This window comes from Myotis myotis, unplaced genomic scaffold (assembly GCF_014108235.1).
Source record: "Myotis myotis isolate mMyoMyo1 unplaced genomic scaffold, mMyoMyo1.p scaffold_m19_p_18, whole genome shotgun sequence".
Classification (NCBI taxonomy): Eukaryota; Metazoa; Chordata; class Mammalia; order Chiroptera; family Vespertilionidae; genus Myotis; species Myotis myotis.
Window position 1 is genome coordinate 18,940,444 of NW_023416322.1, and position 18,497 is coordinate 18,958,940.

General features: G+C 43.7%; 1 protein-coding gene across 1 annotated transcript in view; it reads right to left on the bottom strand.

Moving 5' to 3' along the window:
- Positions 1–18,497, bottom strand: part of LAMC1 (laminin subunit gamma 1) — a 105,742-nt gene that overhangs the window by 22,052 nt on the left and 65,193 nt on the right. Inside the window, exons 3-13 of the mRNA XM_036342250.1 lie at positions 15,309–15,439; positions 13,113–13,279; positions 10,113–10,301; positions 9,153–9,270; positions 8,700–8,798; positions 8,470–8,606; positions 7,496–7,618; positions 7,219–7,408; positions 6,804–6,916; positions 4,016–4,237; positions 3,719–3,907 (exon numbers count right to left, since the gene is read on the bottom strand). Coding sequence (XP_036198143.1) covers positions 3,719–3,907; positions 4,016–4,237; positions 6,804–6,916; positions 7,219–7,408; positions 7,496–7,618; positions 8,470–8,606; positions 8,700–8,798; positions 9,153–9,270; positions 10,113–10,301; positions 13,113–13,279; positions 15,309–15,439 — 1,678 coding nt within the window. The remainder of the gene's footprint in view (positions 1–3,718; positions 3,908–4,015; positions 4,238–6,803; positions 6,917–7,218; positions 7,409–7,495; positions 7,619–8,469; positions 8,607–8,699; positions 8,799–9,152; positions 9,271–10,112; positions 10,302–13,112; positions 13,280–15,308; positions 15,440–18,497) is intronic.

Here is an 18,497-nt window from a genome sequence, read left to right on the forward strand (position 1 = left end):
AGTGTAGCACCTGGGACAGTAACCATGGGGTTGATGGGCTCCATAACCTGGTCTTCAGGAGTGGATGGAGGGAGTAGTTACCGGAACCTAATATAATTTCTAACTTTACTAGAAAGAGCTGTTTGGAGAAGGCTGCCAGTAGCTGAGAACTATGATTAAGGTCACCAAACCATGAGGATCCTACAGAGAAAGGGCCTCAGAACAAATACTCCATATTCACCAGGGAGGCTGCCATTCGATGTGGTGCATGTAGGGCCCGTGAGAGTAGAGACAGATGAAGAATGGAGGAGGAGGAGCATATGGAGGGCTTTCAGCCACCACCCACGTGGAGATGGTAAATAGGTAGCCGATGCTCAGGGCAGCAAGGTCAGGGCTGAAGATACAGATTTTGCAGCTGTAACAGAGAGGCTTTGAATCCTAAAGACGGGGTCTACTCGCCTGAGGGGAAGACTATAAAATTGACAAGAAAGCCCCAGGCTGAGAATCAGAAGTGATCAAACGAGATCTAGGAGAAAAGAGGTAGGAGGGAACCGAGGAGAGGGAAGTGTCCAAAAAGGCAAGAGGAGAAAAGGTTTGGAGCAAAGTGAACAGTCAACAGTGTCCAGAGTTGCTGATCCCCGGCCAGAGGAGGACTGGCCAGTGCAGGTGGCTAACGGAGACCACCGACAAGGCGAACAGAACAGAAAATGTGGCTGGGCTCGGGCAGGAGGGGAAGAAACAGGATGCTGAGAGGAGAGGTAGCTGGGGGCCTTCTGGTCTCTGATACACATAGTTGCCAGACCTTCACCTGAAATCCTTGTCCAGATGAGCTTGAAGACAGCATGTCAGTTCTGCTTTTTTATTAGATAATTTAGCTATTCTAGATGGGATCCACATTTAAAATGTTTTGCAACCTGTTTTAAATAAAACTTAACTTAAAAAATCTGGTGGAAAACCTAAAACTGAACTACATGGTAGCCCATGGAAAGCTCTCACTCCAAAATCCCTCTAGCAGCTACAGTTCATCTACCCTTTGTCTTAATTTTTTTTAATATAGTTTATTGATTTCTTACAGAGAGGAAGGGAGAGAGATAGAGAGCTAGAAACATCGATGAGAGAGAAACATCGATCAGCTGCCTCCTGCACATCTCCCACTGGGGATGTGCCCGCAACCAAGGCACATGCCCTTGACCGGAATCGAACCTGGGACCTTTCAGTCCGCAGGCCGACGCTCTATCCACTGAGCCAAACCGGTTACGGCCTACCCATTTTGTCTTAGAGTCTAGGATGCAGGTTCAAATCCTGGCTGTACTATTTACACGGTGTTCGGCAGGTTATATGCCTTCTTTAGCCTTAGTTTTCCTTATCATCCCTCCCAGCAATGGGAGAGGTGTCCTTCTTTCTTCTCCTTTACCACATGTGTGCATCCCTCCGTCTGAGCTAACCATACTCTATTAAAATTATCTCTGCTTCCCTTCATACTTTTAGCCCCTGAAGAGTAGGGACCATCCATTAATCATTTTATATTCCCAATGCCATGCACTCAAAAACTGGTTGAAAAAAGACTATGATTATTAATCTATCTCAAAAGATTGTTTTAAAAATTAAATGTGAATGCAAACCACGTTAGGATCTCAGTGATTATCAAGAGTTATTTATATTTAAGTGTCCTAAATGAATTGCATCTTACCTTGTATCTGCAATCTCCATTTATTCAATAATTATTTGCATTCATTCAACAAACACACATTTTGAATGCTATATTCTGAGTGTTAGGGATATAAACGTGAATAAAATAGATAAAGGTCCCTGCTTTCATGGAGCTTACACTGGGGGTGGAGGAGTAGAGGGGAAGACAGACAATAAACAAATGAATAAACATGAAAATATCAAATGATTAAAGAATGCTATGGGGGGAAAAAGTAAAGAAGGATAAAGGAATAGAGTGAGAGCATTTTTCCAGGGGCTACGCTATTTTTCAGTGACAGCTACACCCTAATGAACATCCTCAGGAACTGCTATAGAGCATGCCCTTCAGGCCAGGTGGTAACTAATGAGACAAATATACTTCCCAAGCTTTGTGCGAGAAACACCTGACTAGAGGCCAACATGTTTATAACATTTCCCAAGATCTCTTACTTTATACTCCATTTCTCCATTAAAGCATCCCAAACTGTCTTAATCCACCATTGGTATCCTTTAGTATAGACATGAGGACAACTCTACTATGTTTAAGTGTTTCGTTTTTGCAATTGCCATCTACCCAGTGAAACAACAAAATGAGTCAGGGGCTCTACCATCAAACGTTATATTAAGTACATCTAAGAGTAGATACTATACATGGGATACTTGCTAGATTCTATGGCCACAGAGTAAAAGGCACTAAGCACCTGGGGTAGGAGGGCAGGGAGGGTCCATTGGAAAGCCTTCCTGGGAAAGTGCTGTTTCAACCCCACCTCCCAGATGAGACAGGCGTTGGCCAGGGAAAGGGAGGTTTGGGTAGGAGAGGGTGGGGTGAGCACTCTAAAGGAGAACAGCAGACACCGGCCAAAGAGTCCGGCACATCTGAGCGACGAGGAGAAGCCCAGGAGGACTGGAGCAGAGCGCGGGAGTGGGTGATGGGGAATGAGGATGGGAAGTCTGTCTGCGTGAGACTCTGTTGGGTCACTGATTTTTTTAAAAAGCAGGAAAGAGTCAAAAATATAAAGTTCTACGCTAATTTCCACTCCTTATTTTCCCAACTATCTTACGCAAATGATCGCGTCTCTGTGTTGCAATGCCCTGGTGCTCGGGGAGGGGTCAGTGGAGCAGGGAGGGAGATGGGGTGTTTGGATGCTTCCCAATGATTAAAGAATGTTTTGATGAAACACAAGAGATACAGATGATTAGCTCAGTGTTCTGGTCTCTCACTTATTTTTATGCTCTGTAGCAATGTCTTTGGAACAAAAGGCTTGTAATGGAGTCCAAGGCTTGTAATGGAGTCCTGGCCAGAACCTCTCTGTTACGTGGAGGCCGAAGTCAATGTGAGAAAAGAAACGATCGCCAGTGAGCCTCGGTCTCCTTGGGCAGCCAGCCTGGGTGGGCAGTTCCTTGAGTAGCTAGGAAAGACCTAGTTTTATGTTTTCATCAGAAAGAAAGAAACTCAGAGAATGGGAATACTGGCCTATCCAAAGCTATAAAAAATGTTTTCCCAATAAATGTGATGGGCTCTGATACTCTGAAAGAACAATTTGGAGAATGGATATAAAACAATTGTTTTAATTACCACTTTATCTCAAGAAGCCCTGGATAATGGCCCCATAAACTTAAAACCAAGTTGTTTTGGTTTTCATCTTATGTGGGGGAGTACACTATAGAAATCATCATCTTTGGAGCCAGAACACCTGGGCTGAAGTTCTAGCTCCTCCAATGACGAGCCTGCAGGCTTGGTCATGTAACCTAGTGTCTCTGTGCCTCAGTTTCCTTAGCTGGAACATGGGATGATAGCAGAACCTACCTCATAGGGTTCTGAGGATTAATGAGGCAGGAAAGTACCAGGCCATGAATATGTTAGCTATTGTAAGTATCTGATACGCATTTTATAAGTCTATAATCAATCTGTTTCCTACAAAATGTTGTCTACTAGGAAAACTGTAATCATTGAGCCGGACAAAAATAATCCAGACACTTCCAAAGCCCTTCTTCTTACAGAGTTTCTAAAGGACGGACACTGTGAGCAGGGGGAGAGAAGCAGACTCACCAGTGGTACCGGTAGGACAGTTGGTGCACACAACCTCCTGTGTTGTAGGGACAACAGCACAACTTGAGCCCCCAGGACATGGGCAGGGCTGGCAATCAGAGGAGGTGCCCGCGGTTGGATCTCCATAGTACCCATCACTGCACTTCTCACAGTTGGGGCCGGCTGTGTTGTCTCTGCAGTTACAAACACCTATTTGGAGAGCGGGTGTGAGAAACAGACAAAGGAGACAGTGAGGATTTCCTACCCATCTGCTAAGGGGAACTTAGGTCGAGCAGCCCCCAAAGAGCATCTGCTCACCTGTCTCAGGGTCACAGGTCTCACTGTGTCCATTGCAGGTACAAAGCACACATGGACTATATGGCCCGAGACTCGGGGTTTCTCTTCTGTAGCCCGAGATGCAGATCTCACAAAACTGCCCTCCGTATCCCACAGGACAGGTGCAGGTCTCCACCCAAGTTGCAGGGACCCCTGGCCCAGGACGAGCAGTAGCCAAGGTGACATCATCCAAATATCCAGCACCTGTGTGGGGTGTGGGAAAGAGAATCACTGAACTGGCTTCCATTTTGCAAAAGCTCAAGAGAGGTCAATAACATTAAAAGGTAACCAAAGCCAAGCTCCCAGAGAAAAGCAACCATCCGTTTAATTCATTTACTGGAGAAGATAAGTGGACAATAGCATTTAGAATAATCATGTGGTAGCCGGTGCTGTGTCGGGGATACAGCAAACTTATTTTTAAACACACACTGAGACTGGTGGCTTTTACAGTTCTCCCAGTCACCAATATAAAAAATGAAAAGCACTGGACCATAATCCAAGAAGAGAGAAAAGCAAGACTATGGAGGACAAGAAGATTTTAGGCCTGCAGTCAGCAAGCAGTGTTTTTATTCTCCTGTGACAAACGCAGGTACTGATTGTAGAGTTCAAAGACAAGACAGCAGGGAAAGCACCTGTCAACAAGTACCACTCCATTATATTTTTTTATACCCTGCACAAAACGGCAAAAATAAACACACAAGTTCTAATACTCAGGGCTACTTCAACATGTATGCAAAGATTCCAAAGGCATTATGCCATATATCACAATGCTTTCCCCTTTCCAGAAGAAAAAAAAAGAGGAAGCCTTACACTGACTTAGACCAATGGTTCGTCCAACCCCACAGTGCCTGTGATGGTCTCAGCTGGAGCATCCCATGGAAGAGGCTGGCCCTGATGATGTCATCAAGTTTCCCTTTAATTTCCATCCCACTCCTGTCTCTGGCAGTCTATCTTTCAAGTGTATTTCCCCATGTTATGAAATATCACTGGCTGCTTATATAATTCTTAAAAATTGACAACCTGAGGCTGAGGGATATCTCTTCTGTTATTGACTTGAACTTAGTTAACTTTCAATATGTTTATGGGGTTTTTCAACAATTAGATCATGAGATACTTTTCCACTGGCTAATGTGCTTCCAACTCTAAACACTCTTAAGTCTCCCATGCTAAAAGTACTCCTCCTCCCATCTGGTCCCCACTCCCAAATTACATATAATCCATCTCTTTTCCTTCCCTTATAGCCAAACTTCTTAAAAGAATAACCTTTACTTTAACTTCTTGACCTTCAAATTACTATTGGGACACTGCACTCTAATTTCAGTTTCAACACTTCTTAAACACACACACACACACACACACACACACACACACACACACACACACCCCTCCACCTCATCAATGACTCCTTAGTCACCCAACCCAAAATCCAATGGTGTTAACTTCTTAAACTTGTTAATTGTTTCTCCTCCTCAAATTTTTTTTCTCTTTTGAGGCTCAGGGCATGGTCCTTAAATAATTGTTTCCCGAATTGCATGCTCTTTTTCTTTTTTTTCAAGTTTCCAAGTTTAAAATTACTACCCATGCATTGACAACCTTTCAGTTCTAGATCTCCAGTCCAAATTTTTTCCTAAGCCCCTGATCCATGTTTCTAACTACCGCTTATAAGATATTTTCATCTGGATATCATGGAAGTCACATCCAAGTTGTTGAGGGCATTGTGCTAAGTGAAATAAGTCAGACAGAAAGCGAACACTGCATGATCTCCCTTACACTCGAAATCTTTAAAAAGAAAACAAAAAGAGAAAGAAACAAAACAAAAAGAAACCAAAACACTTACCTCATAGCTACAGAGAACAGAGATTGGTGGTTTACGAAGTTCCAGTTATAAAATAAAATAAATCATGGGGATGTAATGCAGTGTGGCAGCTACTGCTGATAATATTGTATTGCATATTTGAAAGTTGCTAAGAGAGTAAATGTTAAAAGTTGCCATCACCAGGGGAGAAAAAAATTCTGTAACTATGTGTGGTGACGGACATGAACTGTACTCATTGTGGCAGTCATTTCACAATATGAACAAATATCAAATCATTATGTCATGCACCTGAAACTAATACAATGGTGCATGCCAAGTATGCCTCGATAATAAAAATCCACACACCCAAGCTGCTGATGCCACTCTCAGTGCCACCTCACCACTGACTCCCCTGCGCCAGTTCTACCTTCCTACAGAAAGAGGTCTTTGTTAAAAGGGACATCTGTAATACTTTCAACAATAAAAATGAATTTTTGAAAACAATGCAAAAAATTCCTATAGGAAAAAAATTTGAAAGGCATACTTAAAACAGCTTTATCTCAAATTATAACAAACGTTCATTCAGTAATTTTTAATTTTCTATAATTAAGCCAACAGATAAAAGACTTGAGAATTACAGAACAATAAATAAAAAGAAATTGAGGTTAGTAAGTCAGATGAGCCAGTAAAATTATATTTAGAAATTTTGGAAGAATCTATTTATATGTAATGTAATCGGAATAGGCTTATCCATTATAAGACAATAGTATTTACTAATTTTAGTAAATTTTCTCCAGGTTCTTAAAAGTGATTAAAAATACTTTTTCTTTTTTTTTTTTACACATAACTCATGTATATAGTTTATACCACTTCTTTAGGATAAGCTTTATAGTATTAGGACTTTAGAGATACCCTTTTGCATATTAAGGATCCTAATCATGTTGAACAGCTCTTCTACATTATATCATAACTTACTTCTCTCACTGTATGTCCCACGGATCTTGATAGAAGTTAAGTTGTTAAGGAGCTTTTGAAATTCGAAAGGGGTAAGAGTAGGCCTCCAAGGGTAATCCGTTGCTTCGTGGAGCCTGGAGAGAAAGAAGGGGCCCCATTAGCTTCTGTGAGGACAATTCTGGGGGCTGAGAAAGCATTTCTTCTTCATTTAGGCCGCCAACAATGCAAAGCTCCGCCAATGTGACCAAGTCAGAAATCGGTCTGCTGGTTTGACAGTGCAGGTGACAAGGGTACAGAGAACACAGAGAAGGCTCCCTTTAACAAAGGCCCCTTACACCCCAAAGTTTCTCTTCAACATTCACCTTGAAGCCTGGAGAAGCTCAGATCAAGAAACCACTTCTGGCCAAGTCACACTTTACAACGAAGAGGACCTTACCTGAAGACGTACTTCACGGTGCTCTCACTGGGATAGGAATTGCCCTGCGCGATCAAGGGCACAGACACTCTCAGGCCCGCTCCCTCGAGCACCACGTCTTCTGCAGAGAGGCGAGTGTCTCGCCTGTCCACTCGAAAGGAGAAGGAGAGGTTCTGACCATAGCTCATCACCTGCTTGCCCAAGAACTTGGCTGGAACACAGACACATGGGGCAAGGATGTGAGAATGAGACTATAGAGGAGCACACCCCAGCCAGGCCACTTTCTGGCCCCACTTACCAGGAGCAATGAAGTACCTAGGAAAGTAGCTGTCTGAGATGACGGCGATGTCTTGCCTTTCAGAGGACCACTCCAGGGATGATTCAGAGCCGTCCCTCTGCTCTGCATGCCACCCATCCTCATCTGCAAGCAGAGGACAAAAACTCAAGTGCTGTGACATTGTAAACACCCTGAATTCACCTTTATGGACCACAAACACAGATAAAAAGTCTAGGGAGAGCCCTAGCCGGTTTGGCTCAGTGGATGGAGAGTTGGCCTGCGGACCAAAGGGTCCCTGGTTCGACTCCAGTCAAGGGCACATGCTTAGGTTGTGGGCTCCATCCCCAGTAGGGGGCGTGTAGGAGGTAGCCGATCAATAATTCTCTCACACCATTGATGTTTCTATCTCTCTCTCCCTCTCTCTTCCTCTCTGAAATCAATAAAAATATCTATTTTTAAAAATCTTTAAAAGAAAGTATAGGGAAACACAGCAATGAATAAATGAATCCTACAACAGTGCCTAGATATGCTATACCTCTGAAGTTACATTTTTGCTTTATTTTATGTAACATTTAACTATGGTGACTTCTAAACTCATGTATGTTTTCATAAAGTATGGCATCGGGAATATAGTCAAGAATATTGTAATGGCTATGTACGGTGTCAGAGGGGTACTAGATTAATCGAGGCAATCACTTCGTAAGTTATATGAATTTCTAATCACTATGCTGTACACCTAAAACTAATGTTATATTGCATGTCAACTGTAATTGAAAAATAAAAAGTTTTTTAAATTACTATCTTCAAAGAGAAACTATGTATGATGATAAAAACAAAAAACCCCCAAGCAAGAAAGCCAAATAAAAAATCATGTTCATTAAAAAACATGAAGTGTTGCTACCATCAAAAAAAAATCCTCCAAGAGTTACTGATTTTTAAAAAATAGTGTACGTCTAGTTGCACATTTTGGGGACAGAAGAAAAGGTCTAAGTTACCAGTCTGAAAGGTCGAGGTTACAGAGTAAACACTGTAGCCGACGGCGTTCGTGCAGACAGAAGAATGCCCGTAGCAGAAGCAGGGTGTGCAGCCTCGGGGATTAGATGATTCCAGATTAAAAAATCCAGGTTTGCATCTGAAAAAGATGAAGGTACAATCAGGCATTTTTTGAGTGCCTGAAATACGATAACAGAGACAACACAATCCAGCTGGAGAAGGCATGAGCTACCTCTCACAGTTGAAGCCTTCAACGTTGTCTTTGCAAACACATCGCCCTGTCTCGACGTTACATTCATCCGTGCTGCCGGCAGGATTACACGCGCATGGCCTGTCGGGTGGAAAATGAATAAAACGATGAGAGAAGAGACAGGAGCAAAGAAATTCCACTCTTAAAGTCAACCTGTTGGTTTACATGTTAATAACAGTAATAATACCTAACTGATGTCACTTTTATACTTGGATCTCGTTTCAATCAAGGATATCCATTACATTTAATATGTAAAACTCTGCTTAATCTCTGTGCACACCAATCCTGGGTCATCATTACAGCCACAAGTCTTGAATCTCGCGGACAATTATTTTGGGGGAAATGTTTATAAGGCTACAGATAAGCCGCAGGTCTATCATTAGGAATCAGCTCCATTGAGGTTGTGCCCCTTGTGTTGGTGTTGAAAGGTCTCACCTGCACCCTGCCTCCGTGAGAGAATGGAACCCAGGCTGGCAACGGTCACACTTGTCGCCCATCACTCCCGGCTTGCAGCTACATCGGCCATAGCTGTCACACTGCGTGCTGAGGGACCCTAAAATGTAAAAAGCATGTCAACCACCGGGTGCGTCTGCAATATTACATGTCAAAAAAAGAAAAAAAAAGAAAAGAAAATTGGTAACTTAGAACAATGCCCGAAAACCAATACGCAATCTCTAGATGGTTACGGAGGAAAAAGGTGAAATCTTAAATCGGAATTCTCTCAAAATCAGACCCCTGTAAGCCATTACATGTTACCTTTCCAGACACACCCCCTGGACATCAATGTTGAAAACACTAACAGGTCACTCTGTTCCCAGCGGTACACTGGACACGAGGCCCGTCCCTCCTCTGTGAGAAAGCACTGGTTCCCTCAGGGTCATGCCGAGAACTTAAGTGTACACCGGCACGCACAACAAACACAAAGGTCAAACTCCTGCAAGGACAGAATGGACTGAGGGTACACCACCTCTGTGGACATATACTAACATGAAACAGCTCAAGCTCTCGAAGGATTTCAGACTAAACAAAATCATCAACAAGGAAGAACTCACGCAGCAGCTAACCTTTCACCGTGGAGTTCAAATGCTCCCTAGGATCCTGTTGCTAATTATTTACGAAATCATTGCTCAGGCCACATCCAGTTTTACACACACCCGAAAATCATTGGAAAGTCCAATGTGGTTAAAGAGAGTGGCGGTGGGGGGACAGACAGATCCTGAACCATTGACATGTTATAATTTACATGTTACAGTAATGTCCGCATTTTCATACCGAACCTGTGCACGTGCCTAGGAAACAGCTTCATTTTCTGAGGCTACAGGAAATGCTTACTTTTTTTCTTTTTTTTTGGTCTTGAAACCCATCAGGCTGAAGCAGACACTGCCTGGCACTTACCCACAGGACTACAGTGGCACGGAGAGCAGGGCTCCGTGTTCCCGAGGCGGAAGAAGTTCTCCCGGCACCTCTCGCAGTGGGCGCCGTCCGTGTTATCCTGGCAGTTGGTGCAGTGGCCACCGTGGCTGGTGGAACGGTATAGTTCAGGGTCAAAGTAACACTCTCGTGATCGGCCATTGCAGTCACAGGCTGTCGGCCAAACACACAACTTAAGTGAGATCCATGTTCCTTATGAACAGCATTTTTACAAGACTAAACAAACAAACAAACCACAATTTCCCACATCTCTGGGACAGATAGTGTTAAAATAAGAATGACTGCCAGATGCATTGCTCATTAAGAAAAAGAAAACTAGTTTGTCAATAAAGAGTTTATACAGAAAAGGTTCATCCTGATCAAAAACAGCACCATCATAAAAGACAAGGAATTCCTTTTCTTAGGAAGGGATCTCCAGGTCTTTGTGCATATACAAATAAAAGCCAAGTCAAATTACACTTTTTCTGAATCTTTATTCTTCATCCTAATCCCAACTCCAAGAACATGTCAATGTAAACGCAGGCTTCAAGGCGCCTTAACGTTTCAGGTCTTAGATGATTCAAATACATTAAGATATGAACTTCCAAGGTGCCAGGTTATCTGCATATCCAGGCTGGGCTAACCTAAGACCAAGGGGTTATAATTAGTGCTTCTGCAGACGGAAGCAGAATTAAAGCGAAATCTGGATCCAGTGGAGCCATCCATCCACTGGGGAGCCTCAGCACGAACTGCGCCATCTGTTAAGTAACTAATGATACCACCGCCTTCAGGGCACAACCATAGTTTAAGAACAAGTATCTATAGTCACAGAAATCCACTGTATTTATATGCAGATGATTTAATCAGAATTATTGATTCTGCCCAAAGTATCTTTGATTCTACAGACAGTATCATGCACACTAAATAAAAATAAAGTTTTATTTAGAAAATAGTTTTATTTAATAAAGTTTGATTTCAGAAAGATCAGGAAGTTGTTGTTTTAAAATATTTAAATATACGTATTTTCTTCCTTCATTTACAATCAGTTCTTTTATGATATTATACTTGAAAATTTTTTAGAAACTTGAATTACTGTCACCAAATTAGAGTTGTGTTAAGTAACTTTAATAGCTCCCTTCCCCTTCTTCAGTAGCTGTTTCTTTTCCCTCCAGCCTCCCTAGATGATCCCACAATCTACCCAGCCAGCCCCACCGGAACAGTCTGGTGCTTGCAGACTATGAGCCAGAACAATTCCCGGGTCTCCACTGTCCTAACCCAAGGGTTTTCAATCTTCTTCATCTCATGGCACACATAAAACTAATCACTAAAATTCTGAGGCCACAGCTGTCACACTGCATGCTGAGGGAACACCAAAAATATATATTTTGCCAATCTGATAAAAAACATAGGTATAATTTTGACTCATTCACACTGCGCGGCTGCTGTTGTGCTGGCTGGTGCCATTTTGTAATTTGACAACCTCAGGGAAAGAGGTCAGTGCCCTGACGAAGCAGTCAGGTACTGCACGTTCTGATAATTCTTGCGGCACCCCGGTTGAAAATCGCTGCCTACCCCACAGCTCAAGCAGAGGCTGTGGCTCCCTCCTCAGCAGCTGGTAAGAGGGAAGGCAGCTGTCATTTCCTCTTCCGTAGCTCGAGCCCCTGGACAATACTGGACTACTGTCACAACCTCCAGAAATGTTGTTCTCTGAGGGGTCACAGGGCCAAAGGGACCGAGGAAGCAAGCAAAGTGGCTTAGCTCCTCATCAAAGTCCTCTGCCTACAGCATTCAGCTCATTTGCTCGAGGTAAGCTGGCGATCCAGGGTCTTTGTTGTCCTCATAATGTTCCTGGACAGACTCTAAATATGCCCACGTCATTAAACAGAATACTTGCTAAACACAGGTGTACATTTACTTCGGTGGCACACCTTAGGAATATTTCATTCTTTCTCTTGCCGGCCTTTATCACGTAGCTTCCAACACTGGATATGACAGTTCAGTAAAATAACTAAAGAAGCCCAAGCAATCGTTTAGGAATGCTGGAGGAGGCTATAAAGTTAATCTGCAAATCTGGGATTTGTTGAGGGAAAGAAAAGATGAATAAGGAGATCTGCTCTGGGCAGCTAATAAAATTAGTCATAAGATACCAATTCTTTCTCAAGGCTTCTGCCAACAATTCCTGCAAGTTCACAGGGTCCGCTTTCTTATTCAATTTATTCCCAAGAGAATATGATAAGGGACATTTATAAGGACATGAGAAAATTACAGCTGCTTTAAAATTTTCTTAAGTCCTTGGCCAGTCATAATTATATGATTTCATGGTTCCTTTCTCCTGAGATTCCTTTCCCTATCTGTTCAGAATAAACAAAGATGTTGTGAAGGAACAAACAATGTGTTATCTTCTCCAGTTCACCCTTCCCTAGGAATTCTAGTGTCTACTCTTCCTCCCAAAGCCTCCGCCTCTGCCCGAGGGGAATCAGACAGTTCTCCCCACTGCGCTCTTCAGCGACACCGAGGAAAGTAATTTTTTATAAATAAGCTTCTGAATGGCAGTCTTAGTCTAGAACTCACTGTAACCGACACATGTTAATCAATGGCCTTAGCTCTTGAGCATTACTCGGAAGACGACTATTTTAAAGGACAACAGAGAAAAGAACTGGAGAAATCGTATGTTAGAGCTGACCACAGGGGCCCGGTATCTGGATCTAAGCACAGTGCCCAGCGTTGAGGATGCTGCTCCCATCCTGGTGTGTGCGCTCAGGAAGGAAACACACAACCGGCACGGTTTATGTTTACAGCCAATCGCCCTCATCTGTGATGTTCCTCTGACGTCCACGTCCCACGCTTTCAAAGTACGAAAGAAGCACTGCCTTTCGTTGTTTTCCTTTCAAGGAGGCGTAAATGCAAGTCACCCATTCCTTCCTCCGCCCCTGAGAGATCTCAAGATCACTGAACGGCCCGACGCCGACGCCACGGGGCACTCACGCAAGCATTCGCTGGCACTCTCGGCAGTCGCCCTCCTCCACGGCCGGTCGTTGAAGAAGGGGAGACACTTTTCACAGTCGACCCCGTAGGTGTTATGCTTGCAGTCACACACCAGCTTGTTATGCTCATTCTTCACACACTCGCTTGCGTGTCCGTTACACTTACACCTGGGGAGAGAAGAGACACTCAGAAACAGGACACAGCTCGAAAGCCCCAGAAATGGATGCAGAAAAAAGGATGGACACGGGGAACCAAAAACAACCTCTGGATATGCTTGAGATCTCCATTCAAAACTGGAAACTGAGGCACGGAGAAGATTAGGTAAGGGCTATTTGAGTTTTCAGGTATGAGGAAAAATTAAACAGGGGATTAAAAAAAAAAAAAAAGGTGACTTTATTTAACAGGGGATGGGGCATTAACCAGACGCGAGAACAAAGTCCCTAACAATATCGGAGGACGTCCGTAGCATCAACTTCCTGAAGTCAAAAGTGTGGGCCAAGAGGCAGCCAAGCGCACTGCTTAAGAAGAGCATTGATTCTGCAGCCAGGCTAGGCTGCTGGGTTTCGAGCCCCGCCCTGTGATTTGCCTGAAAAACAGGGAAGATGATAATGTCTGTTTCATAGGGCTCCTGGGAGAATCAAGAAGTTGCTTTATTCATATGCCTAGGACTGTGTAGGCACATCACAAGTCAATAATTATGTCAGCAATTATCTGCCATAATGATTTTAAAGTATTCTGATCTGAGGGCAGCAAGAGACATTAGATACCTCAGGACCAGATAGATCTCTCTCTGGTGGCCTGATATTCCCACAGGTTGCTTGGGATAAAAATCCTTGCAGGATCCCCCAGATGCAGGTTAAAACCATAAACTAAGAACTCGTGGAAATCCCCATGAACACCAACACACGCTCTGGTGCGCTGAGTTTCCCTCACTTGCTTCCTTGAAGATAGCCATCAGTTCCATAGCTTCTACTTCCACTTAAGAATACACCCAAACATTCCTGGAACATCTACAGCATAACCAGATGAGTCACAAATTTCTATCTCCAGCTCTCATGTTTCTCCCAAACTCCTTGACTGCTGCACAAATTTAGTCGTCCTCCGTGACCTACAACTTCACATGTCTACATCCAAACTCATCGTCTTCCCAATTAACTCATCTTCGTTATTTACTCTGTTAATGGTACCACAACGCTCCTGATCACTAAGCCTTACAATCATCATGACTAAATCCTGACAATTCTTTCTGCACAATAAAATGCATCTAAATGTTCCCTTCCATTCTACTGTCGCCACCCTAATGTCAGGTGTTTGTCAGCTATCACCTAGCTCCCACAGCGTCATAATAAGAATGGAAACTGTCTCGAGCATACTCTGCTTATAACTCATACATACATGCTCACAACTCATCTTCCTGATCTCACAGCCCTACTGCAAAAAAAAGAAGGACATGATTTCTCACTGGTGACAGTTTCCATCAGCTTTCACTGAGCATCAACCCCTCCCCAGGAACACTGCATGCAAAAAAAAAAAAACACACACAACAGTTTCTGCTCTTGAGACCTCATAGTTTAACAGGGGAGGTAAGTCCAAGATTCTTGCCTGCTGTGTAAAGTCTCTGGCTCTCTGGTTTACAACTCTACAAATTCCCATAAGAGATTTTCCTTAAGCCAAGTAGGCTTATACACTGCCAACTCGAAACTTTTTTCATGACCTGCCCATCCTTCTGTACCAACCCAGACATCCTTCCCACTCATCCTAATCCTACCTGTTCTTCAAGACCCGGCTCAGAGCCCATCTGCTTCTCTAGCCTGACAGTTCTGCAGCATTCTCTGGCATATGGCATCTTTTTATCTAAAACATGGGCCTGTACTGGTATTTACTCTTTCACATATTCACCCATTGTCTGCCCCATTCCTGTGTAGGATCCTAGAAGGTCCAGTTTGTAGATGCATGTCAGCCCTACACTTCCTCTGGAGATTCATAGTGCCTATCTATTATAGAGCTTTGCACTTATAGTCTCAATAAGAATTCACGAAGGGGACTGACTTGACAGGGTTTTAGAAAACCTACTTACTTTGTTTTCACGATAATGAGAAGGTCTAACAACATTATTAATGCAGCTCTCAACAGTTGCTGCATTCACTTCTAAACCAAAGCTCGAATCCCTTTCAAAGTGGTTAAAAGTTTACTTACCTACCACCTACGGAAAAATCAGAGATTGCGTAATAATAGGACTTGAGAACTTTGGGGTCATTAAACACCTCGTCTCCGAAAGTGTTTAGGCGATTGAGAGTCACTCGGATGTCGGTGGCTGTTACCCACTCCTGTGAGAAAACAGAAACAGAAAAAACAGCTAGTGGGACTGAAGATAAGAGACATAAATGGGACAACAGTGAATGTATCATTTAACTTATGTCCTCTTCTAGCATTAACTCAACTGTAATACTCAATGGTTCCTTGAATTTCTTGATATTTTTCTCCTTCTTGACTTTTCCCTTCTTTGTTCTAAGTTGTTACTTCACCACTCAGAGTCCCCCAAAGCAGGAATAATACTAGTTTCTTCACAGGCCATTGAGAGGCTTAAGTGAAATATACTTCTAAATGCCTGGCATACATTGGATACTCAATACACATGTCCCTTCTCTCCACCCTGTATCCGCACCCCAAATCCAATCAGATATTAGCACGGAGCTCATGTGACGCCACACTTGTACAAGACATGCTGGTCGTTGTTGTCTCCCCCTGCCCACTTGGCACCACCTATCGCTCCCTCCATAGCCAATCCACTCCGACAGGTCTGGGAGAGACATCCAAGTAGAAGCACCAAATCATTACACTGCCCTCAACCAATCAGAGTCAGTCTTTGCCTTGACCCTCTCCACAATTTCACTTCTCTGCGAGGCCTTCCTGGGGCACCCTACCTAAAACTGCTACCACCCCGAATGCCCGATTTCCTTTCCCTATTTTATTTATATTGTCTGTTTCTGACACCAACATCACCAAATTGTAAGCAGGAATTTTTTTGTTTTGTTCACTGCCATTCCCCTAGCATAGGAGGTGCTCACATGGCATTTGCTGAGCAAATGAACAAATGGGAAGAAGCTACAGCTGATCGACTTGGTAGGCGTACCATAATGGCCAAGGGTAAGAACGAAGGTTGTACCGTTTTCCCCTAGATTTTGTGAAATCAAAGCCCTTGTAATAAATGCCCTTTCGCTGAGCTAATGCTAGTCAGGTGTTTACATCTGCGACAGGCTGTTATACAAACGATGCCAACCCATTGTCACTGCCGGTGTCTTCACCCTGCGGAGCCCCTTTCCACATGGATTCTGGGCTTGGGCATGTGATTTGCTTTAGCTGAGGGGACATCAGCGAATGTGGCACAAGCAGAGGCTTGATAAGTACTTGTCACTGGGACTTGCCCTCCTGGAATAATTCCACCATCACATGAAAAAGCCCAGACTGGCCTCCTTGAGGATGTAAGACCACAGGGAGAGAGAAACCCAGCTCCCAGCTCACCTGCCGGCCAGTGAGCCCAGGGCAATACAGAATTAATGAGAAATAATAAATCATGGTTGTTTAAACAAAGACACCATCTCCATTTCAAGTCCTCTCCTGGGACTGCACTACAAACACCTACGGAGACATAACGAGACGCAACGAGTGAGTGCAGGGCCGTGGGCGAGACTGGGAGGCACGCCCCTGATTAAGAACCACTGCTTCAACCATGCCAAACACCTGGCAGATAGAACAACACAGAGAACTCAGAAAAGCTAATCTCCACCAAGCCTCCAAGTATAATTAGAAAGGAAAGACATGATGATTTCACCGCATCCAAACTTGGAACTCCAATAACAACTCCCACTCACGGCCACAATGTTAGGAATCCTTTAGTCGTCTGTAATGTAAATAGCTAAACATTATCTGTGTTTAATGCTTATTATATTTTATACAGCCTTCACCGTTATCACAGCTCTCCTGAATAAAAGTTTTTCAAGGGCTGAATCTAAGCACACACACACACCGGCTTTTATTTCCCTCATAGTGGGAACCTTCAAAAGAACACACAGACCCTGGAGCAACACTTTCTGGGTTTTGAATACCAGTTCAGCCACTTAAAACTGTTTGGGGCAAGTTATTTTATCCTCTCTGGGCCTCTGATTCCTCGCCTGTAAAATGGAGATAATCAAAGCATCTACCATATAGAGTCATCCTGAGGGTTGAGTTAATATATCTAAAGGGCTTAGAACAATGCCTGTCACACTGTGGCACATGGTAGTAAGTGCTGTAATAAATGCTAATCATCGTCCTAAATCAATGCATGCTTGATCATATTCATACACAGGGAAACCAAGTAGGGTCTCCCTGCTGGCAGGGAGATAGCTTCTGGAGGGCGGCACAGGGGGTGATGAGGAAAGGGTGCTTGGCCTCTCCTCACTGTCCAATCAGCTGAAGCTTAAACCCCCTTGGCAGCCAGATCTCAGAGCCAGAGCGCTTACATCTAGAGACACATAGTTAATGTCTCTGCATAATGATGCCAACTGACCAAATCCACCGCAGACGCTTACAGCATTTTTTCCACATTAAGTCGCGTGAGTTCCTGTGGAACAAGAGCAGCAAACATCAGGATTCCTATAGCTGGCGGAATGGCCTCAAGACGGCTGACCAGGCATCCAGTTAGCGAAGGTGCCAGAAAACCAGTCACAACATGACGCCACTGCCTTTTCCTACTGGCTATCCTGTTGCCTCTCCAGGACAGTCAAACACAATCACTTGTGTGGGAAGAAACGAAGCTAGCAAATGTCTGCGGGGTCAGCTTGAGGAGTCTGTGTAGATCACTCCTCCCCTAGGCAGGCAGCCTCCTGCCTTTTCATCTATCAAAGTCAGCTAGTCTTCCTGCCATTGACTTTGAGCACCTCTTACCGCCAATGCGAGAAACGCTTCTCTGAAGGACTCTGCAAACATATTCATTGCTCACTACACCCTCAGAGCTTTCCAAAATCAAGACGTATCATCTCGCAGCCAGCAACTTACAGAAATACAATGGAAAGGAAGAAGTGGACTCACAGAGAAATACAGTCTCATCTTTTGCCACTGTCCAAAACCATACAGCCAAATTAAAGGAGGAGTCCTGAACATCATAAATCCCAGAGAGAAAGAATGAGAAGACACAAAAGCATAAAGCACCCCCCACACATACACACACACTGAGAAATCACAATAGCTTTTCATGACACGAGCACAGCTTTTGCAAAACCACATCCAGTATTTCTTTTCTCAGTCAATTACTACAGCCTGCCCTCATTTAGATGTTAGCTTCAGCCACAGGACAGAGTGCCTCCAATTCTGCGTTAATGTGCTGGGTATATATGGCATGAAGCT